At 41.1% G+C, this 24,409-nt stretch overlaps 1 protein-coding gene across 4 annotated transcripts in view; it reads left to right on the forward strand.

The window, feature by feature from the left end:
• Positions 1 to 18,741: 18,741 nt before the first annotated feature.
• Spata7 (spermatogenesis associated 7) overlaps positions 18,742 to 24,409 on the forward strand; it is a 38,708-nt gene continuing 33,040 nt past the window's right edge. The window contains exons 1-2 of one of the 4 annotated variants that reach the window (XM_031355613.1): positions 18,743 to 19,011; positions 22,861 to 22,935. In XM_031355613.1, coding sequence (XP_031211473.1) covers positions 18,993 to 19,011; positions 22,861 to 22,935 — 94 coding nt within the window. In that variant the 5' untranslated portion in view covers positions 18,743 to 18,992. Of the gene's footprint in view, positions 19,012 to 22,860; positions 22,936 to 24,409 lie in introns of all 4 variants that reach the window. The other 3 variants (XM_031355615.1, XM_031355614.1, XM_031355616.1) reach the window with 3 other exon arrangements.

The following is a 24,409-nucleotide window of genomic DNA, read 5'->3' on the forward strand; positions in this document are numbered from 1 at the left end:
GTCTACTACCATCAAGGCTGTAGCATGGCAGTGTCCAGGCAGGCATGGTGCAGAAGGAGGTGAGAGTTACACATCCTACATCCTGATCTGAAGACCACTAGGAGAAGACTGACTTCCAGGTAACTTGGAAAATAGTCTCAAAGACCACCCACCCTCACAGTGACACACTTCCTCCAACAAGGCCAAAACTCCTAGTGCCACTCCCTGAGCCAAGCATACTCAAACAACTATATTCTACTCCCTGGCCCCCATACGCTTATTAAAACATACAAGTCCATGAAATCCATGGAGGCCATACCTAGACATAGCATAATACAAAATACACTAGTCCAATTTCAAAAGTCCCATAATCTATAACAGTCTCAACAATGTTAAAAGTCCAGACTTCAAAGTCTCTTTTGGGATTCATCCAGTCATTTAGCTGTAATCCCCTATAAAATTGAAATGAAAAAGCAAATCATATACCTCCAACATCACAGGATGCACATTACCATTCCAAAATGTCATGTGAGGAAATACTGGACCAAAGCAAGATGAAGATCTAGCTTGGCAAACTCCAAATTCAGCATCTCCATGTCTGATGCCAAAGTGCTCTTCAGATCTATAACTCCCTTCATCTTTGTTGACTGGAACAACTTCTTTCTCCTGGGCTGATTCCACTCCCTGTTAACAGCTCTCCTCAGCAGGTATCCTATGGCTCTGGCATCTCTAACATCTTGGGATCTCCAAGAAAACTTCAACTGTGCAGCTTATTGTTCCTGTCTGGGATCCACACATGATCTTCTGGGCTCCTCCAAAGGGCCTGGGTCATTTCTCCAATATGCTGGGGTCTTCTGCTGAAACTAGTCTCCACCAATAATGCTCTCCTCATGGTGCCAAGCCTCACCTTCTTTATAGAACCCCGTCAGTCCTGGAACATAAACTGCAACCGAGGCTGCACCTTCACCAATGGCCTTTCCTGGCCTCTCACAGTGCCAAGCTTCAGCTGCTCACCATGACCCCTTCATGCTGTAAAAACTAGTACCACGTGGGTGACTCTTACACATTACAAAGTACCCTTGCAGATAGAGTACAACCTTTGTTATTTCTGGAACACAGCTTCTTTGTGCTCTCAGAAAAACACTTGGCAGAAGATTTTACCTCAGTGATGCTTGCTTCTTCTTAGTCACCACTAATTTCTTAGCTCCAGCTAGCCAGCATCAATTGTCCCAGAAGTCCCTTCTATTCTGGACTCTAAAGCCAGAGCCATATGGCCAAAGCTGCCAAGTTCTGCTGCTTGCTGGTGCTAGAACATGACCGGTCCCTTGTTCTATTACATTATTACCGGCTTTCTGTTTTCCAACTCCTTCACTGCCTAAGCCCGGCTGTCCTGGAACATGCTCTGTAGATTGACATTGAACTCAGAGATCTTCATGTGTATGTCTCCTGAATGCTGGGATTAAAGGTGTGTACTACTATGCCTGAGTCTAAGCTTTTCATGGCCGCTATGCTTCAAGATGCAAATCAAAAACCTGTGTCTTCCACTCTCAAGATCTGGATCATAGGTATGCCCCCCATTTCTGTATTAAAAGTCCAAATGAAAACAATAACCAGGTAATAGTGGCTGCCATGATATAATTATCCCTGTTCAACTGCAAACACATACCCAGTAAGCTTAGCTGGGTGGGATCTTGCCCTGAGGTCACTAGTCCCTTAATTCCATTTAATGTCCTTGAACACAGGATTGAGCTTCACTTCACATCCTGGTGTCCCTTAATTAGTTAAACCATATAATTTGTATTTTTTTCCTTTGCTATGCTTGATCAAAATGCTCTTCATGAGAGTAAACCAAAAGACAAAGTCTATGATGGGCATTTCTGAGACTTCCTTTGTTAGTGCAATTAATCTGAGTCTCTTCATCTCAGCCTCAAGCAGACTCTTCAGACAAGGGCAAAAAGCAGCAACACTCTTCAGCAAAACATCCTAAGAACAGTCTCCAGGCCACATACAAAAATTCTTGTCCTCTGAAATCTCTAGGGCCAGGCTTCCACAGTTCAAATCACCCTCAGCACCAATGTCTTTCATATTCTTGTTGTTGTTGTTGTTGTTGTTTTTCTGTTGTAGCCCTGGCTGTCCTGGAACTCACTCTATAGACCAGGCTGGGCTCAAACTCAGAAATCTGTCTGCCTCTGCCTCCCAAGTGCTGGGATTAAAGGCATGCGCCATCACTGCCTGGTTCATATTCTTAGTAGAATGACTCATTAAACTCCACCTAAAGTATTCCACTGCTTTCCAAATCCAAAGTTCCAAAATCCACATTCCTCTGAACAAAAACATGGTCAGGCCTATCACAGCAATACTGCACTCCTAGTACCAACTTCTGTCTTTGTTAGGGTTTTACTGCTGTGAACAGACACCATGACCAAGGCAACTCTTATAAAGGAAAACATTTAATTGGGACTGGCTTACAGGTTCAGAGATTCAGTCCATTATCATCAAGACAGAAGCATGGCAGTGCCCAGACAGGCATGGCACTGGAGGAGGTGAGAGTTCTACATCCCACATCCTGATCTGAAGGCTGCTAGAAGAAGACTGACTTCCAGGCAGCTAGGAGGATGGTCTCAAAGTCCACTCCCACAATGACACATTTCCTCCAAAAAGGCCACACCTTGTTGCATATATGTGTACATATAAGAACATATGTATACATATGTGTATGTGTATATGTATATGTATATGTATATGTATACATAGTGAGTTTCAAGCCATCCTAGGCTAAGTGATATATATGTATGTATGTATCAGGCTGGCCTTAAATTTCTCTGTGTATCCAAGACTTCTAATCTTCCTTTCCCCACCCAATACCATGGCTGGTTTATGTAGTTTAAGGGATCAAACCAGGATTTTGTGAATGCTAAGTAAGCTATATTCCCAGCACTCTAGGTTAAAGTTCTAGCTTCAAGATTTCTGCATTACAACGCTATCTTTCTGGTTTCCTTATCTATCATTTTTACATATTCTTTGGTGAGCTATATACTCAGATAATTTCCCCTTTATCAAGTATTTTACCAACTGACCCATCCCTGGGCCCTTGCTTAATTAGCACTCTTATCAACATATTGAACAACTGGACACTGCCTTCAGCTGGTAGCAATGCCAGTGACTTAGTGCCTATTATTCTAATGGGTTTATGTCAACATGGTTTATTACATGCTTGTGTAATTTCTGTTTTAGACTAAAAGACACTAAGTTAAGAAAGGAAGATTTTGTAAATAATAATTGTAATGATAGTGATCTTGGCATCAGATAAAAGACACCAATAACTTATAGGCACGATGCCATATGCCCCCTCCAGTCCCTGTTCAAAAGGAGCACCAAACAGAATATTCTACTTCCTTAACCTTAAACTCTTCATTTGTAATAAACCACAGACTACACCATGTGGGTGTTTGGATGTGCTTTAAGACCATGAGTAATTTTATAAGAATAAAATATCAGTGAACTTACCAAGAGTGAATCTGTCAGCTCCATACAGCAGCTTCGGCTCACGCTCTAAAATAACTCCAATTTTCAAGAGATTGGGATTTTGTCACAATACTATGAAAGGCTGAGCTTTAAATAAAACCACATTTTTCATGGATCTAAAGAAATAAAATCACATCTTATTGGACATAACATTTTTACTTTAAAAGTTAGGAAACTAGGGCCTAGAGGAACGCTGTGATCAAGTTAAACATCCAGCAAAGATTGTTACTGTCCAAGGAAACTCTTCCACACTATTGCCAAAACCTAAGCATTGTTAGAGTAAATATTCTGGATAACTCCAAGATCAAAGAATACAATTGTCTAATAAATGTGAACATTGCTTTAGTCGAGAGATAAGGCATATATTATTCCATCCCATATGAAATACTAAAGGATAAGAATAAAACTATTGTTAAACTGGCAGCCTAATCTAGGTAGGCATAATGCATTGATTTAGAAATCCAAGTGGCCCATATATTTGATTTATAGGAAGACCTACTTCAGTGGTGTAGTCTCAACAATACAAAAAGCCTGAAAATGACTGACAAGAATTGTGTCTAACTTTGAGTAATGGAAAACCCAAATGTCTAGTTGATTCTTACAAAAGTCAAAAGCTAGGAGACTCCCTAGTTGATTTAAAACACCATAATGTCAGGGATTCAGACTCTCTCTAGCTTTTACTGTGTTGAGTTTTAGTCTCTTTCGGTTTAAGATACTGCTCTAAACCATACCATTGAAACTATATTCCATGCATGGGAAAGTAAGGAGGGCAGATACATCCCTCTTGTAAAGGACACGTCTCTGGTATTGCATACAGCTCTTCTATTTAATGCATTGACCAGGACTTTGTCCTGTGTGCACTCATCCTAGAAGCAAAGGAGAATGAGAAGTATCATTTTGAATCTATTAGGCTTAGCAGAGAATTAGAAATGCTGTTATTAAGCAGCATAAGGGAAATAGGTACCTGGAGCATGTAATGGTCTCCATAAGTCATCAGAGAATCTCCATCATTTCCATATAAATGAAAAGCAATATCCTCAGTTGTTTAGAAAAGTTTGCTTTTTGTTTAAACACTCATCTTTGGGTGGTCATGACTGAGCCTACTACAAGAGGACATGAGATTGAGTAAAGAAAAAGGAAAGTGTTGCCTTTTTAAAAAAAAGATTTATTTTATTTATTTTATGTGCATGAGTACACTGTGGCTGTACAGATGGCCGTGAGCTATCATGTGTGTGGCTGCTGGGAATTGAACTCAGGACCTCTGCCAGCCCTGCTCGCTCCGGCCCGCTCGATCCAGTGTAATTCACTGTAACTGTGAGGGGCCAGAAGAGGGCATCAGATCTCATTACAGCTGGTTGTGAGCCACCATGTGGTTGCTGTGACCCGAACTCAGGACCTTCGGAAGAGCAGTCAGTGCTCTTACCCGCTGAGCCATCTTGCCAGCCTGGAAGGTGTTGCCTTTAACAGAGATATTTCTTATTAGTAAAAGTTATTCATTCCTCCCCCCTCACATACATCTCTCTGCCTCCCTTTCACCCCCGCATGTGATTAAGAAGAGGATTTCTTTTTAGAAACCAAGGACAGTATCCCCTGAGGAATCACCCTCAGGATTTGGGGGTGGACTTGGGGGTGCCTAGAGAAAGGGGCTTCTGGTTCCACTCCTTGGTTGCATGTCTTTATTAGTAAGTTCATCCGCCTACCTGCCCCCATGGTGAAGGGACAAGGCATGGTTGGAAGTGCTCAGCCAGAAGTTTTCTCCTTTTGTGCACCCTTCTTTTAATTCCAGTAGCCAACGAGTGTGGACAAGGTTCACACATCTGCAGGTCCGTGGCCTCCAGTGTAGCCAGGGACTGGAACAGAAGGGGTCAAAGGGCAAGTGCATTGCAGCAGTGGTAACAATGGTGGCAGCTGTGTTTCATTTTGGAGTGAAGTCTTATAACATTGTGACTACAAAGGTTGCTTGGGGTGGAACTGCTGCCATGTTACCAGAGTTATTAGGTCAGAGCCTGTGGTCTGTCAGACATAACAAGCCAGACTTACCCACCTATCCTTAGTAAGCCAGTTATTTAAAGAGCCAAATTAACAGTGAAATCAGAAAAGGGAGATTTATTCAATGTAGCCACAAAGAGACATGGTGAGCTTTCAGGTCTGTCGTCAGGATCCTGACCTAAGGGATGGGTTTAAGAAGGCCAGAAGTATGTACAGCTTAGTAGCCCCCATCTGGGTGTGGTCCCACTCATAACCGGCTGGTTCCATCCTCTCCTGCAAGGTGGTCTAACAAACTGTGAGCACTATGTGAACTCTCTTTCAGGGGCACAAGTTCACTCACTGGCTAGTACCAGGTTTCAGCCTTTCCCTTCTCCCAGCATGAGATTCCTGGAAGATACACCCAGTCCATGGGGTACCTTGTTTCAGTAGATTGATAGTCAAAGGTAGGGGCTCAAATGTCTCCTTAGACTATTGCCATGCCTGTCAGTGCAATGCAATGGAGAGTATGCTGTAGCCATTACTTGTTACACTGAGCCATTACACTGAGCACATAGACAAGAACAGTGTCAACTACCCAGGAAGAAATGAGACAAAGAGCCAGGCAAATAAGGCAAGAAAGGAGCCAGGCCTTTCCTTTTTTCTCCTCCTCACCTTAGCACCAGAGCAGCCAAGCCCAGGAGGAGAAAGGGGTGCATGAAAGAAAATTCTCCGCTCTCCAACAAGTGGTGGTTAGAATGAAAATGACCCCCATAGGCTAATAGGGAGTGGCACTTGTGGCCTTCTTGGAGGAAGCATGTCACTGGGGGTGGCCTTTGCAGTTTCAGATGCTCAAGCCAGACCCGGTGTCACTTTCTCTCTCTCTCTCTTCCTGCTACCTGGGGATGTAGATGCAGAACTCTCTGCCACCTCTAGAGCACTGTATCTGCCTGTATGCTGCCGTGCTTTCCACTGTGATGATAATGGATTAAACCTCTGAACTGTAAGCCAGCTCCATTAAATGTTTCTTTATAAGAGTTGCCCTGGTCATGGTGTCTCTTCCTAGCAATAAAACACTGGCTAACATGAAAAAGTTCCAGATGAAAAGCAAGAGGTTCCCAGGACCCAACGGACCTGTAGAGACCATGTCCAGAGGTTAGGCATGGCCCCCGGTTGAAGGATAGGGCCACCCACCCATCTCAAAAATTTTAACCCAGAATCACTCCTGTCTAAAGGAAATACAGGGACAAAAGAATGGAGCAGAGACTGAAGAAAAGGCAACCAAAGACTGACCCACTTGGGGATCCATCCCACATGGAGACACTAAACCCTGACACTATTGCTGATGCCAGCAAGTGCTTGCTAACAGGAGCCTGGTATGGCTGTCTCCTGAGAGACTCTGCCAGAGCCTGACCAATACAGAGGCAGATGCTCACAGCCAACAATCAGACTGACACAGGGTCCCCAGTGGAGGAATTAGAGAAAGGACTGAAGGAGCTGAAGGAGTTTGTAACCCCATAGAAAGAACAACAATATCAACCAACCAGACCCCTCTCTCTCAAAACTCCCAGGGACTAAACCACCAACCAAAAGATACACATGGAGGGACCATGGCTGTAGCTGCATATGTAGCAAAGGATGGCCTTATCTAGAATCAACAGGAGAAGAGTCCCTTGGTCCTGTGAAGGCTTGATGTCCCAGTGTAGAAGCAAAGAGAAAACCAGGAAGAGGGATAACATTTGAAATGTAAATTAAAAAAGGAACCTAGGCTGGAGAGATGGCTCAGTGGTTAAGAGCACTGACTGCTCTTCCAGAGGTCCGGAGTTCAATTCCCAGCAACCACATGGTGGCTCACAGCTATCTGTAATGGAATACAATGTCTTCTTCTAATGTGTTTGAAGAAATGACAGTGTGCTCACATAAGTAAAATAAATAAATCAATATTTTAAAAATAATCAATTTTAAAAAAACACTGGCTAAAGCACACTCTAAGTATACATACTACCACTGAGCTACGCCCCCAAGATGCTCAAGTGTACTACAATTTTTAAAGCAATTATGCTTCAAAATTAATCAAGGAGAAAGTGGTAATTATCCTAAATAAGCACAAGAAAAACTAAATTGTCCTCTGAAATCCTATCTGCCAGAGCCTGAGCTTGGAGCTTTAATAGCAAGGGAGATGAGAGAGAGGCCTTGAAGATGTATTAATACCAAATGTTGGCTTGTTCCTTCATGCAGGGAGGACCCAAAGAATTGCAAAGAGGCCTGCTTCCTCACAGGTGAGCCTCAAAAATCATTCTATGCTGTGACTGTGCAACAGTATATTAAGTAACAAAATCTTAAATGAGAGGAACGATGCTCTGGGATGTAACAAAGCAGCCAGTGAATGCCCGACTCCAACAGCTAGCTTTTACAACGACTTGAGAATTTACACTAGACATGATGCCATTAAAAGATGTCTTACAGCATGACATACTACCTATATATTAAATGCTTTCTCAGGACTCTTATTGCTAGTGGCAGCAATAAATATATTAGCTCATAAAACTGGCAGGACCAGAGGCATAACTCACATAGCCAGGGGTATATTTGGGGAAGGGTAAAATAATGTCTTTAAGGTTATCTCCTCTTCTTCCTCATCCTCCTCGTCCTCTTCCTCATTCCCTCCTCTCCTCCTCTTTCTTCCCCACACAGAGTAAGATAGCTGTCAGTAGCCCTGGACTCACAGCTCCTAGATATAAAGAAAAAAATTCAGGGAGTAGTTCCAGCCACTATGTGCTGAGAAGGATGTGGAAACTCTGGGGATGTGGGATGCGTGCATCTGGGGTCCTGAATGCACTTCCGGTTCAGTCCTGGTAGCCAGCTGACTGGGAGTGCTCTGCTAGACCAAGGACTCTCTCTATCCCTTCCTGTGATAATCAATGGGTAGGGAACCGTGAAGGGCCTAGGAAGGACAGAACGGGGAGCTCATATCATCTAAAGCATCAGAGATGGATTTCCCACTGGGCATCGAAGGAGAAAGATGCCCCTCACAACAAACACTTTTTCCGTACTCAGCCAACTGTAAAAGAACCTCGAAGGTCGCTTCATAATAAAACATTTAATATGAACAGTAAATGTGTTTTGACAGGCCCCTGTTGCCAGGGCAACAGACACTGTAAAACTCTTGTTTCTCAGCCCAGGCCACTTCCTCATGTAGCACAGACAGCACACACTCCTAGGTACTAAGAGTGTTCTCTGAACATCAGTGTCCACTCCTCCTAAATTGGTAGGGTGTGTGAATATGGGTGCCTGTGGAGGCCAGAAGAGGGCTTTCAATCCCTTAGAACTAGACTTACATGCAGTTGTGTTCTGTCTGACTTGGGTGCTGGAAACCAAAGTCAGGTCCTCTGCAAGAGCAGCAAGTGTCCTTCAGCACAGAGTCATCTCTCCAGCCCATAAGTCTTCACTTTTTAAAGAGGAGTATGCATTATTCTCTGACATAACATAGAGCACTACTGAGTACAACTTCTCTTCCTCCCTCCCTTAAGATTCTTTTGCCTTAACCTAAAAGAACTGCCACTTGCCTTAAAATGAGAAACAATTATTTCACCCTGGAAAAATATGCCTCAGAAATGAAAGCTATGTATGTATGTATGTATGTATGTATGTATTATTTATTTATTTATTTATTTATTTATTTATTTATTTATTTATAGGAAAGGCAAGGAAAAACAACATCAATGACTTCCATAAACTGAAAAACTGCCACATATTACTTCAGTAATAATTATGCACTAGGCACATGGTCTTTGGCTCTCATTTCCCTTAGAATGTGATGAGATTCTCTCTGATTCACTTACATGCTCTCCAGTCACCTCAGAGCTTTTAACTGCTTTGAACAGGAGCATCAGGAACAGGAGTATTTATAAACATCACTTTTTTACTATTTGGGTAGCATGTGCTAAGAGAGTGAGCATGTTTAATCAAGACATTGGGATCCTTTGTCATGCTGTCCATGCACTGACTTAGTAGAAGGAGCACCAAGTCAGAAGCCAGGGAGCCAGGTTTGTAGGATCATAATTTATCTTCTCCAGGATCCTTTTGATGTAGTGATTGCTGGCTTCCTTCTAGCCCCTCCAAAAGCTCCTTGAAAAAAAATAAATTATGGATTGGAGAGATGGCTTGGCGGTTAAGAGTGTTCTTCCAGAGGAACCAGGTTCAGATCCCAGCCATAGCTGTTCACAACCACCAATAGCCCATCCAGGGGACCTTCGTCTGACTTCCATGTTGAGCAGGCGTGCATGTGATTGATTTTATACCAATCCGTACACATAAAATCAACCTTAGAAAAAGTCAATTTCATACCGTTGGATAATTTAGATCTTGCTTTAAGACATAAAGCATTAATAATATTAATTGTTTGCAGAAAAGAGTTCACAGCAGGCCAGAGAGAAAATAACCTGAGTCAAAGAAGATGAAATAGAATGATGTTTGAGGGGTCAAGGGTCAAACTCATCTCCATGCTCTAAGCTTGCTTGCTTAAGCATTCTAAAGGAGTTACTTCTAAACAAATTATTACATTTGGATATAAAATGGTCATGGCTCCCACAGGCTCATGTGTTTAATCAGCTAACTGGTCTCCTCCTGGGGGCATTGTTTTGGGAAGGTTACATAAACTTTTGGACCTGGAACCAAACAGAACCACAGAACAGGACTTATGCATTATAGCCTGTCCAGTTCTAGCTCAAGCCCTCTCTTTCTTCATGCAATACAATAGGGACAAGCAGCCTCAAGTTCCCATAGACAGGGTTGCAAGTTGCCAGGAATCTCACCCAGCTTTCCCCACTGTAATAGACTGCACCTCTCAACACACGAACCAGAATAAATCCTTCTTCCCTTAAGCTGGTTCTTGGAAGATATTTGGTCCAAGTGAATGAGAAATATAATCCCCAAATTCTTTTCTTAATCAGAATTATCTGGCTAGATGAACAAATTGGTTGTAGCTTTTGTTTTCTGGTGTGTGTGTGTGTGTGTGTGTGTGTGTGTGTGTGTGTGTGTTGTTATGATCCATTTTCAGGGGCAGTGCCATCTATAAACAGAGAGTGAATGACTTCAGTACAAATAATTGGCTCCTTAGGCCAGGCATCCTTCTAACTCATTGTGACAGTTGATTGGCAGGAGAAGAGTACATAAAAATATTCCTACGCTATAAGAACAGGTTACCTAGTAACCAACAAACGAGTGAGTTATCTTCACAGAGACCTGTTCTCTTAATTGAATGAAAATATTTGAAGAACACAGCTGGGATGAAACAAAGATGGAGGACAGTGACAATTATCAGTGGACCTGATGTCTGAAATCTTGGCAGCCTTTACCGAAAGGTCATGTGAATGAATCTGGTAACAAGAAACCAGTCAAGCTGCCTACTGAGATATAGTTTTGTATCTTTTCAAACACAGGGACAATAAAACTGGATTGTGGGAATGGGCATATTAGAATGCGTAGAGAGGGATAGAGAGGGGGCTCAGCAGTTAGGAGTATCAGCTATTCTTTCAGAGGACCCAAATTGGATTCTCAGCATCCGTATGGTGACTCATAGCCATCTGTAACTCCAGTTCCAGGGCATCCAATATCATCCCCTTCTGGCCTGAGCAGACACTGCACTTACATGGTCCACAGACATACACAAAAAATAAAAATAAATCTTTTTTTTAAAGTGCAGTCAAAACACTATGGCAGTGGTTTTCAACTGCCCTAACGCTGCTACCCTTTAACACAGTCCCTCGTGTTGTGGTGAGTCCCAACCAGAAAATTATTTCATTGCTACACATAACTGTTATTTTGCTACTGTTATGAATTTATAAACATTAGCTATTCAGAGTATCTGATATTCAACCTCTGTGAATTATTTATTTCATCCCCCAAAGGGGTCACAACCCACAGGTTGAGAGCCACTGCACCACGGTTGAGCACGGTGTGGTGGCTTGAATCTGTAACCCCAGAACTCAGAAGGCAAAGGCCTAAAACATCATGAGCAAAAAGCCAATTTGGAGAAACCTCATTTCAAAACAAATAAACAAAACCCAGGGGCTGCGTATATCTTAGCAATAGAGAGCTTGCTTGTCTAGAAAAACAAGATCCTGAAGTATGTTGTCCGATATCTAATACCACAAAAATACATAAAACTATATTTGGCTTTACAGCTCATGAGAGTGATCAGGGACTAGAGAGTCTGTTTATGTTCAGGGTTCAGTGTTCTCTATTGCTTAAGATAATTCAGAATGATCTCTTGAGGTCAGTAGATCTCATTATCACTGTTTGTATACCTGTATCCCCATTACACACATATTACTTTACGAAGAATTATAGACATTCCTACTGCCTCTTGTTTTAAACAATAAAATTAAGAAAATCAAATTATAGGTTGACAATGATGAAGATTGTTTTTATCCACTGAGGACTTTCAGATAATAGCATAAGCTTCCCGCCCTTGAAAAAGAAGCTCTTGTCCTGCCTTTAACTATAACTGAAACAATGCAACCCAAGAGTCCTTCCTTGCAGTGTTTGCACCTCACAGCCCCTGGGAGTTAATATTGCTTGCACACAGCTGATTTTTCTCACAGGGATGGAGCTTAAGCCTTTCCTGAAGCCCCCTCTAGTGACAAACAGAGAATTAATCCATTTCAGATCAATACTAGCACACCTTTTTTTTTAAGTTTTATTGCATTATAACGAGAAAAGTTACATGATTTCAATTTATCTAAATTTGTTAACATTTAAAAACATATTTTAAGTAAATAGAATTAAATCACATTCTTGTTTCCCTTTTGTACCCCAACTCCTCCCAGAGACCCCCTTTCAATACCTACAATATCTTTTTTGTCATATTCTTTAAAATTTATAAAATATTCTAACAATAAAAATGAGTATTATAAAAGTTGTTTGATATAAAACAATCAATTTAACAGTCTTATGTAGGTGCTTATCTACAGCAATACTGAAAATACATACATTTTTCTCAATATAAATTTTAAATAACTCCAAACGTATTACCTGTATATTTCAAAATAATACATCACTACTATTTTCTTAAATGAACATAAATATATAAAGTGGTTTTGTTTGTTTGTTTGTTTTGTATTTAGTAGAGCTTAAAATCTTGGCTCTTACTGTGATAATTTGATACAAGAGTTACAAACGTCAAGCAAAGCATTCAGTCTTACTCTTTGTTGTTCTCTTACAAACCTCCTCCCAATTTAATTGTCTACATTTCTTTTGGGTATATAAATACTTTTCAAATATGTAAGCTGTTCTGAAAACCATAGTATAGTGTAAAAACATGAAATAAACAATACTACAAATAGAGAGGCTGAGATAAGAGAAGCAAGATCTCAAAACTAGCTGGGCGGTGGTGGTGTACGCCTTTAATCCCAGCACTTGGGAGGCAGAGGCAGGCAGATTTCTGAGTTCAAGGCCAGCCTGGTCTACAGAGTGAGTTCCAGGACAGCCAGAGCTACACAGAGAAACCCTGTCTCGAAAAAACAAAAAACAAAAACAAAACAAAAAAAAGCCAAGATCTTAAGACCATTATGTTGCACACAGCAAGACATTGTCACAAACAAGCTGAAAGTGTATATGGATTGTATAATATTGGACCTATTTCTTCAATTACCAAATTAGAGAGACCCCTGGATGACAGTCAATAAATTTCTAATTCCTCATATTTTGATTCAATCAACTGAGATATGTTGGTAATATTAATTTTCATACTGAGATATTAAGAAAAAGTAATTACTTCCTGTTGTTTTGTTGTAAGAGGTGGATTTAGGTTTGTGTGGGTTTGTTGAAAGATTACTTTCTTACTAGCACACTTTAAACTCACATTGTGTTGATTGGCTTTTAAATGAATCACATTGAGAAATGGCTAAAAAAAAAAAAAAAATTAAAATTAAAATAAAAAAATGTATCTCAGATTCCCCAGCAGTTTTCAGTCACTGAGACGTAAAGGACTTTGTACAGAACTGAGGCCACACAAAGCGACCACGCAGAGACGAGACGTAAAGGACTTTGTACAGAACTGAGGCCACACAAAGCGACCACGCATCTTCTCATCCTATGCGTTTTTATTTGGCTCTGGTGGATGATTCAAAAATGTTCCATGATTTTCTTTCTTTTTGTCCTTTAGGAACTTCAGGATTAAGGTATGTTAATAGAGTGGTGGGAGAGATGGCTCAGTGGCTGAGAGCACTGGCTGCTCTTCCATAGGAACTGGGTTCAAGTCCCAGCAACCACATGGGGGCAGACAACTTTCTAAAACTCCAGGCCCAGGGGCTCTGAAGCCTTCTGGCCTCCATGGGCACCAGGCATGTACATGGTGCACAGACAGACAAGCAAATAACTCATTGACATTAGAAAGAAAACACTAAAAATAAATAACAACAAAAAATTCATGATCAGGAGAAAGAGCTCAGCATGCAAAGATACTGGCAAACCTGATAGCCCACACAGTGGGAGGAGAAAACTGGCCCTTTAACTCCAACTCACATGCTGTGATATCGGTGTACATACATACATACATACATACATATATACACACACATAAATAAGTACAATGTGATTTAAAATGTTAAGTATCATAATATTTTATAATAACCCAATAAAAACGAAGGTAAAACTTTGACCTTTTGTCTCTTGTCTCTTTTCTGCATTCAGTGGGTAATTTTCACTGGCACTTCTGGGCATGTCCAAAGAGGTAAGCAACATTCTAGGAGCCTTCTGTACTGTGAAATGTACTAGTCACAAAATAGAAATTAAATGTACAACAATAAAGCACTAAAAATATAATGAACACAACCTAAATGTTTTATTAGGTCTGATGGTACAAACTGTTTATACATTTTGTTTTTATTTATATTACCACCCCAAAGACTTAGAATCATACAACTAGAGAGATATAATTAAGCCATTAAAATAAGAGAAGGGAGGCTAGGAAGTTGGTTGGCTCAGTAGTTAGGAGCATGTCATGCTCTTAAAGAGGGCCAGAGTTCGATCACAGTATTCACATGGTGACTCACAACTGCCTGCAACTCTAGTTCTAGGAGACTCAAGTCCTCATCTGGACCCTGAGGGCACACACAAGTGCAGACAAAAACATATGCACACACACACACACACACACACACACACACACACACACATGCACATGCACACAAACAAAAAAAATGCAAGTAGAAAATTAAAAACCACATTCTCAATAAAAAGAACAAATAAGATTAAAAAGTAGCCTGAAAATAATATCAAAACCAAATACAAATCATAATTTTGATCATCTTTTTAACACATGCACACACTGAAACCATTGTCTTTCACTCAAGAGGATAATATTTTTCTTTCCAAAACACAGATGTGCCAATTTCTGAATATGAATAACAACAATATACTACTGAAGTAATTTCTGAATGTGGAGTGATGCTGACACATCCAGCAAAGTGTCTTTAGAATCATGTCTCCTTCCCAGAGGTCAATGTAACTGGTACAGATCCCTATTGGAAAGCCACTCTTGGGAGCTTAACCCTGCAACAAGTTCATACCAGCTATGTATGGGCCTGTGGTCAAGACTTGGATTGTCTCTGGGAAAAGGTTTTGTCTCTTGTTCTCATACACAGAGGGAAACCCAAAGACAAATTAAATTTCACTTGTAGTACTATGTTCACTGCAGAACTGGAACTCAATAGACCCTGTTGCATTCATTCTTGAAAGGATGGAACAGCATTGAGAGTTTAAAGAGAAACACCAAACCAAGGATGGTCTCAGAGAAAGTCAAACACCAGGCAAAGCTGACTTCAAAGCCCTCTCCAGTCTCCTCCCCTCCCCCAACCATGCAGCCTCTTTCCTACTTCAAAGTAGAATACGCTTTATCTTTAATTGCAACTAGTTTTTTCCATACACTGTATTCTGATTACAGTTTCCTCTCCACTTATTCCTCCCAGTTCCTCCTTACCTCCTCTCCCATTCAGATTCACACAGCCTTTTGGCCTCTTGTTGGAAAACAGGCATCTAAAGAATAGTAATAAAATACAATAAGACAAACCAAAAACAAACAAATGAGACTAATACAAAAACAGCAAAATAAGAAAAATAGCCCAAGGAAAAAACCATAATAAGTACATATAAATGCAGAGACATACATGTTCCCACACACAGGAATTCCATTTAAAACGCACACACACACACACACACACACACACACACACACACACACACACTGAAGCCATAATATATTCCCAAAGGACCCAGAGCAGAATATTTTTATCCCCAAATCTGCTTTCACAAGAGGAGCTCGCATCTCGTTCTAGTGACCTAAATCATTGTGTTGCTTTCCTCAGTTTGCCCTCTAAATTTCAGCTCTCATCAAACTTAGCAAATGCTTACTGGAGACCTATTATGCACAGTATTATAAGCAAGGTGGATTTTTAAGCTGCTAATGGTGTAATAAATGCCTTAGGGAATCTCAGAATTTTAAGTAACGAGTAGGAATAAAATTTTCTGCTTTCTGCATACTTACTATCCAATTCTGTCTTTTAAAAGAGATTTTATTTTTAACTGCGTGTGTGTGGGTGTACACATATCAATGCAGGAGTCGTCAGAGGTCAAAAGCATCAGATGTCCTGAAGGTGAAGTTGATTGCGAGCTGCCCTATGTGGGAGCTGGGAACTGAACTTGGGTCCTCTGCAGGAGCAGTAGATGTTCTTGACCTCTGGGCCACAGCTGATGATGCTCTGGATCATCCAAACTATTGTTAGAGATATAGAATCATCATATTTCAATTCCAGTTTTCTCTCTTCCATGTGTCTTAGAGGACCAGTATTCTGAGCATTGTCAGAACTGGGATTCTGGGATTTTTTTCTACTTTCATTGTTATAGGATTTCTGATTTACTTTCCTTAAGGCTAGCTCTCCTCATATATGGCTCTTCTGAAACAGAAGTCTTAGAAAAGATAAACCTGAACCTGTACAATAACACATTTTCTCGGACAGCCACTGTCCATATCATAACACTTGTGTCTGCACAATTTCCAGCATCCCTTTCATTTACATAAACAGGGACCTGAGGCTCAGCAAGGCTTAAAATTCAATTCATGATCAAACTTGTAAGCTATCTTAGTTTGGTTTCTATTGCTATGATAAAACACCTCCACCATAAGCAACTTGGGGATAAAATGGTTTATTCCATCTTACAGTTTACAGTGTATCATGAAGGGAAGTCAGGACAGGAAATCAAGGCAGGAACCTAGAGGCTGACCTTGGAGGAACACTGTTTACCAGCTTGCTCTTCAAGGCTTGCTTCAATTTGCTTTTCTATACAACCCAGAGCCATCTTGCAAAATAACTTTTATTCACCTGATGGAGTTGTAGTCTTGGAGGCTTACTGCTGTATAATCTCACCCTTACTAGGTCTTTCTGAACTCTGGCTGGCTGGTTCAACTCCTCTATCCCAGATCCTCTCCCAGATAATCGACTCAATCTGGCTTCTCTCAGGTTCTTGCTGAATTGCTCTGCTTGACTTACGGCAATTCGTTCTAATCTTCTGGTTTCTTCTTATCCTCTGGCTTCAACCGCCTCTGTGGACTTGCATTGAACTGCATGAACTCCTGAACGAACTCAACTCCACTGCACCACACTCACTGCACTGACCCCAAATGACTAAATTCAACTGAACTGGCTCACTGACCTGCCCTTTCAAGCATGCTCCTTCTATAAACTATCCTTACTTTCCTTGCTTAGGATTAAAAGTGTGTACTAAAGGTATGTGTGTATTCCAGCCAGAGTAGCCATGTTGCTGAATTAAACTTCCTGTACACCAGCTGCCTAGAGATAGCACTGTCCACAAGGTTCTATAGAGGAGCAGAACCAACAGGATGAGTGTGTGTGTGTGTGTGTGTGTGTGTGTGTGTGTACTTATTAAGTCAGCTTACAAATAGCAAACACAGCTGAATTACAGCCTAGAGGCTGAGAACTCAGTAGTTTCTCCATGCTTGAGTGCCTCTGTAGTCAGAGTACTCTCTAGCCCCATGGTGACTATCTTTCATTGGAGAGGCATAGTTGCTCTGTCCACAAGGCTGGATGCTTTAGCTGTCCTGATCTGGTGCCAAAAACCTGTAAGAATTCTAGAGAGCTGCTGGTCCTTAGATCCTCATAGAAAACAAACAAACAACAAACAAAAAACCCTGGTTCTGGTGTGGAAGGATTCAACCACATCAGCAGAAGAAATCATCTGAGTAGAGGAGCAAGGAAAGGACAAGCCAGCAAGAGGTGAGCTAACTTCCTTGTCAGCCATGACCTTTTGAATCTGGACTGCTACTAGCAGAGAGTAGCAGAGCACCTTCCAAATCATTTAAGGCAATCAGGAAAACCTCCTTATTCTGGAGGTTCTAACTTTCAATAAGGTGCCATAAACATCAAACACTATATAGATGCTCAAAGTTCAGCAAATCTGGCTCGGAATCCAGTTTGCTTTTTTGTGATTACAGAAGTTCTCAGACAGGATGTAGTTTCCTCCCCAGGCAACCTTTGGCAATGCCTAGTGACATAGTGCCTAGTGCAATCAATGGGTTGTGGTCTTCTAGTGGGCAGAGCCCAGGAATACTGCTATATGATACCACAAGGACTTACACATCCAACCTAAAAGTTCAAGAACGGGTTGCTGAGAAGCCTAGCGTGAAAGAATTCTTTCTGCATTCCCTCTACTCGGTTCTGATCTTATTTCCAAGGATTCACAATTAACTACTGCAAAAGTAAAACAACTCGCAGAAAGCAGCAGAATACATTCTCCACCCTTTTCTCATTGCCTTCTTCCACTCAAAATGAAATGATCTTTGCAGTGATGGCGCACGCCTTTAATCCCAGCACTTGGGAGGCAGAGGTAGGCAGATTTCTGAGTTCGAGGCAAGCCTGGTCTACAGAGTGAGTTCCAGGACAGCCAGGGCTAAAGAGAGAAACCCTGTCTCAAACAAACAAACAAACAAGATAAAGGGAGAGCGAGTGTAGGAGCTGAGGAACTCAATAGGCAGAAAGGAAACTCTAATGCTTACAAACTTAGACAAGCGTGGGGGCGGGAGGGCGCTGCAAGCTTAGGGACTTGAGTTCAAATCCCAGGCACTCAAATAAAAAGTGGGTATTGTGACGGAAACAGATATGACTCGCTTTCCTGACAGCTCATACTGAATAACTGTCAGGCTCCCAGAAAAACAGATTGGGACCCGGGGCCCTTCTCTCGCTGGCTGCTGGCACTTTCAATAGCCTGGAGTGCCCGGGGGCGGGGCGGGGCGGGGGCGGGGCCTAGGAGCTCACGTCCCCGTGGTGTGACGTCATAATCTGCAGCCGCGGAGTAGGCCATTAGCAACCGGCCTGGCGACCGTCTCTGTGGCCCTTTGCGCCCCCACTGGCCTGGTCTTTTCATTTTTCACCTCCGCTGCGGGGGCCCGGCTTGGTCCCAGTAAGAACCAAGGGGACATAACCACAGAGGCCGCAGAAGGACTAAGTATGGACGGCAGCCGGAGAGGTAAGGGGCTGCGCGGGTCCAGGCTGCCCACGGCCTTTCGGGTCGCCTGCCGAGACCTCCTTCTTCAGTGTAGCTGGGTAATGGCTGGAGCTATAAAGGCCCGGAGCTCAGGGAGGCCCCGCATGCCCGGCTCTTTGATCTGCTGCCTGGTCTTGACTTTGTCGCCCTGACATCCATACCCTGATCCTGGGACCCTGCAGCCTCTATCACTTGGGTATCTCCTAGGCCGAATACTAAGCCTGGTTTTTGAAGTCCGACCTGAGCCCCAGATCAGGCCGGCTGCTTTCACAGAAACGACCCTCAGTTTCCTCATCTTGAACTCCATGCCACGGAGTTCTTAGAGATTAAGTGCAGATAATATGCAGCAAGCTCCTGGTGCATTTTAAGCATTTTAAGTACATGAAGTCCTCCACTCCCTCCCCTCCTCCTCCAGAATTCACTCAAACCCGGTTATAATTCAGTTGCTCCAAAGTAGGAGCTGGGAGACTGCATTTGTAATAAACTTCCAATGTGGCTGGTTGGTGGACTGAATGTTTAATAGCAAAAGACTACCTATAATCACAGTATACACCTTTCTTTTTCTTGTCTTGAGTCATATTCTGAGTCAAGTGGAGTGTGTGAAGTAATTTGTGACCTCTACCCATAAAACTTTACTAATCAACCTAGTCGAAGTTGAAACTCCACATCCTAAAACACACACACACACACACACACACACACACACACACACACACACAGGGCTGGTGTTGTCTATTTAAAGGGTAACTTTGAATCGATCTGCTAATGATTCCTTGAATTAAGCCTTGCTTTCATCTTGCATGCACCTTTATTTTACAATAATTGATCAAAATAAGTGTTCAGCTTAGCATAGAAGGCCAGCAGGCAGGATATTCAGATACCATCCTAACCTAAGCTCTAGAGAAAGCACACCAAAGATGCTGTTATGCTCTTTAGAAATAGTTACAAAACAAACTTTGAACCTTTGCAATGTTTCACCCATAACCCAACACTTGTTTACACACAAGGCCTGTTAAATGGGCATTATTCATATTTTAAAGTAAATAAAAGATTGTAAATAATTCCCTCAGTGTCACAGTTGGTGACAGAACAAGACTAAGCCCTCAGAATCTAAAACCCTCAAGTTCTTTTACTTACATTTGTATAGTAATAGACTTAGTGAGGTTTTGGTGTTTATTTTTAAATGAAGTGACAAATATAAAAGGGTTTATACTTTATAACTTATCCAGGTGGCTTCACTATTAGCCCATAACATATAATAATATTGTTTCTGGTATAAATCCTATATTCAATAAGTATCTGGGCTAGTTTTTATATACTATAAACTATAAATAACTATAATTGTAATTGGTTATAAATTATAAGTAACCATTAATTTAGCTGAAGCTTAAATGTTTAATTTTAGTTTAAAGTAACCATCTTAGATTTTATTAGTTCCTTTAGCTATGTCAAAACAGAAGATACTAGAGATGCCTGGGGGAAAAGTTCCTTACTTGCTCACAGTAATCACATTTTTTTTGTGGGATCAGCCCTCAAAAGCTCAGCAGAGAGCCATAAGCTTGAAAAACAACTGGTCCTGTTTCTAGTCTCTGATAGTAACTAATGAGGCGTTCTTCTGCCAGTTACTTTACTTTGCCCAGCCTTAGTTGTTGGGAAATGGGGAGCTAGACTTGATCACGTGTAAGGCTTTGTTTCCAATGTCTGATGGGAGGAAGGAGAAAGGAAAAAAAAAATTGAGAATGTTGGTCCTCCATCCATTGTATATCAGCAATCTGTGCTGGAAAAACAGGAGAAGATATCCCGTTAGGACAGCCAACAGAAGAGTTTGGGAAAGGTTTTTTAATTTGTCGTTCCTTTGGAAATACCTTTAAAAGTGACCTATTCCTAAACTTGCAGAAATGTTGGGAAAATACTGAAATACCATTTTTTTTTCCTCTGTGAAGTTTCTTCCGGTTGTTAGTATAATCAAATCATATAGGAAACTGAGCTGAAGAATTTGAGTGTCCTGCCAAGACCCTATCAATGTCATGCAGCAGTTTTTAATCTTAATTTAGAGAAGACTGCTCTTTTTCTGGGCATTTAGTTTGAGCCTGCTTTCAGATCATCCTTGGTCCAGTCAGGGTATAAAAACTGCCTAAGTTATTTAAGTGAGGATAAAGGATTGTTAAACAGTCATAAAAGTAGCTATAAGTAATAATTACTACACTATTACCTAACACTTGCATTGGCAAAAAAAGAAAAGTCATATCAAGAAACAGAAAAATATACACCATTGGAGGGAGGGATGCCTGAGAGAGGGCCTAGATGAAGTGAGTTTTAGCATAACATTTATCTGTTAGGAATGTTAGAAACCAGTGAGTGCACATCTTAATGTAAATAAATGAAGAAGAAACAACCAAAAAAAGCTGCCTGGGGAAGGAATACAGTGTTCATGTTATACATACTAGTTATATTAACACTGAAATTCTGATCCTTTTTAAAGATTATTACTGAACATACAATTAAATTGTGGAGAAAGAAATTGTTTTGTGGTGTTGTCTATGTAATCCCATGAAGTCTGAAAGATCAGACACTATTTTTACATTATTGGAATTCTCTTTAAATATAGCGTGTTTAGTTGGGTACATTGATGTGTACCTGTAATTCCAATTGCTTGGAAGGCTGAGGCAAGATCTCTTGAGCTCAGGAATTTAAGACCAGCCTGGGCCTGGGCAGTATAGTAAGACCTAATCTCAAAAGAAAATAATATAATAAATAAAACTCAAAATATATTATCTCAAAACAAAGATCTAATGTGTCTGTAGTGAACAAAATAAAATCATTATATATCAAGTGACATAAATGATCTATTGATTACTTCATCCAGTAAAAATAAAATCTCAAAGTAAACCATTCTGAAAATAGCTTAGTTTGAAAACAGTTCAGTGGAGAGCACTTGGTAAGCATAGACCCCTGTATATACAGTGCTTCACATAAGCTTGTTTTCCTTTTAAAAAAAAAAGTATGCGCCTATATGTAGGTCTCTAAGATCAAGTGTCTCTCCTTGGATGTTCTCCACCTTCATTTTTTAAGACCAGGCCTCCCACTGCTTTATTTCTGTTCTGTGAAAAAAAATATCTTGATGGCTCTTTATGGGTAATTCCCCAACAGGAGGACCTTAAAGGTCTAGATGTGACTGACCTAGGCACTTCCTCACCGACACTCTCTCCGAAGAGAATTTTAGGTTGTGTCAAGTTACAACTAAAACTGTCAGTGCCTGAACTTTTGAAGCTCATTGATTCAGCTACAGTAGTTTGTCAGAGAGTGTCAGGGATCTATCTGTGCTACCCTATCCCCTCCAAAGCTGGAGTTAAAAGCATGTGCTGCCACGCCTGGCTTTTTACATGGATTCCAAAATCAGGCCTTTCTTTGGCGATTATGTGACAGCTACTTTATCAACTGAGCCATCTCCCAACCTTTATTTTCTCAAAACAAAAAAAGTTCAATCTGTGATCATAGGATTTTTCCTTTTGGTAAATTATTGTTGGTAGTAACATAACAATGATTTTTTTTTTTTTTTTTTTTTTTTTTTGGAGACAGGGTCTCATTATTTAGCCCTGACTGTATTTGAACTTTTTATATAGACCAGGGTAGCCTGGAATTCAAAGGTCTGCCTGCCTCTGCCTCTGAACTGCTGGGATTATGGGTTTGCACCACCATGCCTAGCTGAATAAAAGTTTTAGCAACTTTATTTAAAAACAAATGTGTTATTTTTAAAATTCTATATTGTTTTTTTTTAATGAAAGTTGTGTTTCCCATGTCCTAATTTGTGGTTTTTGTTGTTGTTGAAAGTCCGAGCAACCTCTGTCCTTCCCAGATACAGTCCACCGTGCCTATTTACAGGACACTTGAGCACCAAGAGCAACGGTAAGTGAGCTAAGTGAGCTACGCACAGCTGGAGCCTCACGGACAACTCCCTGTTGTCTGTGCTGGGAGGTCCCATGATGTGAGGAAGCAGTTCTCTTAAGGAACACTTATTTGCACTTCACATCAGTAGTTAGAATTAAATGTTGTAGGCATTCTGTAGACTCAGTTTGGGGGTCATAATGTCAAACTGTTATGTGCCCTGACTGTGAACCTCGCTGCCCCTACTTTCCACCTGCCACACCAGGGGCTACTTTGGCCAGCACACGTTCTGGTGGAAGGCATGTCTGACTTGTTATGTGATGATTGGCAAGTGATAAAGGCCTCCAAAGCAAAATTTTAATATTAACTTTAAAATAATTTTTGTAATTATCACTTAAACATTATTGGCATAGATTTTAGGAAAAACTATTTAAACCTATTGTACTCATTTCTATGAAAAATATTGTGTACTGTCCCCCGCTAAATAAGAAAAAAATATATGACATTTGTAATTATTTCATTTTATCTCTTTGTACCACAGTGTATACATAGAAACATCTAAGAAAGCTGATTTAAACAAACAAACAACAGGCAAACAAACTTTTGAATAAATATCAGGTGGTGCAAACCTTGAATACCAGTATCTGCAATGCTGAGGCAGGAGGATAGCAAGTTTATGCCTGCCTGCCAGCCTGGGGTGTAGCTTGAGGTCATGGCCATTCTGGAAACTTAATGAGACCTTTTCTCAAAATAAAAAGTAAAGAGTGCTGGGGCTATAGCTCAGGGGTAGAGGGTTTGCATAGCAAGTGTGATTCAAGCATAGCTCCTTGGTTCAATCTTCAGGAGTACGTGCACGGACACACACACACACACACACACACACACACACACACACACACACACACACGAGCATGCACTTGCAGAGCTAGTGAAGGCAGAGCACTTGTCAGTATGCAGCTGCATTGGCTCTTTTCTGAGCACTGCCTCCTTTGCGGGGATATGACACAGACTTAGTACACAGCTCTGTCCTTCTATTAAATGGTGATAATAATGGCTAAAAAGAATTTTACTGGTAGAGAGAATGTCACAATGCATGGCACACGTCCGCCAGTCTTTGATAGTAACATGCTTATATTATTTGGAGTTTCCCTGAATTGGTTGATTTTGAAGTAGTGAAGGATAGATCTAGGAGGGGAATCTACGTTTCAGTGGAGAAGAGTCAATTTTTTTTCAAGCTCTGTATTCTATTTTACTGTTGAATTTTTTAAAGTATATGCTCCTGTTATTTCTCAAAAAGTTTTCAGGGGCTGGGAAGATAGCTTGATGGATAAATAGATAAGGTACTTGTTGTGCAAATTTGAGAGTTGGCTCTCCAAAGCTATATGAAAGCATGGTGGGAGTGGCAGCCCACCAGGGTGGGGAGACGGGGTTGGCCAGGGTGCCCAGAGCAAGCTGACTAGTTAGACTAGCCTCAGCAGCTGACCTGGCTGGCCAG

This window comes from Mastomys coucha, unplaced genomic scaffold (genome assembly GCF_008632895.1).
Source record: "Mastomys coucha isolate ucsf_1 unplaced genomic scaffold, UCSF_Mcou_1 pScaffold6, whole genome shotgun sequence".
NCBI lineage: Eukaryota > Metazoa > Chordata > Mammalia > Rodentia > Muridae > Mastomys > Mastomys coucha.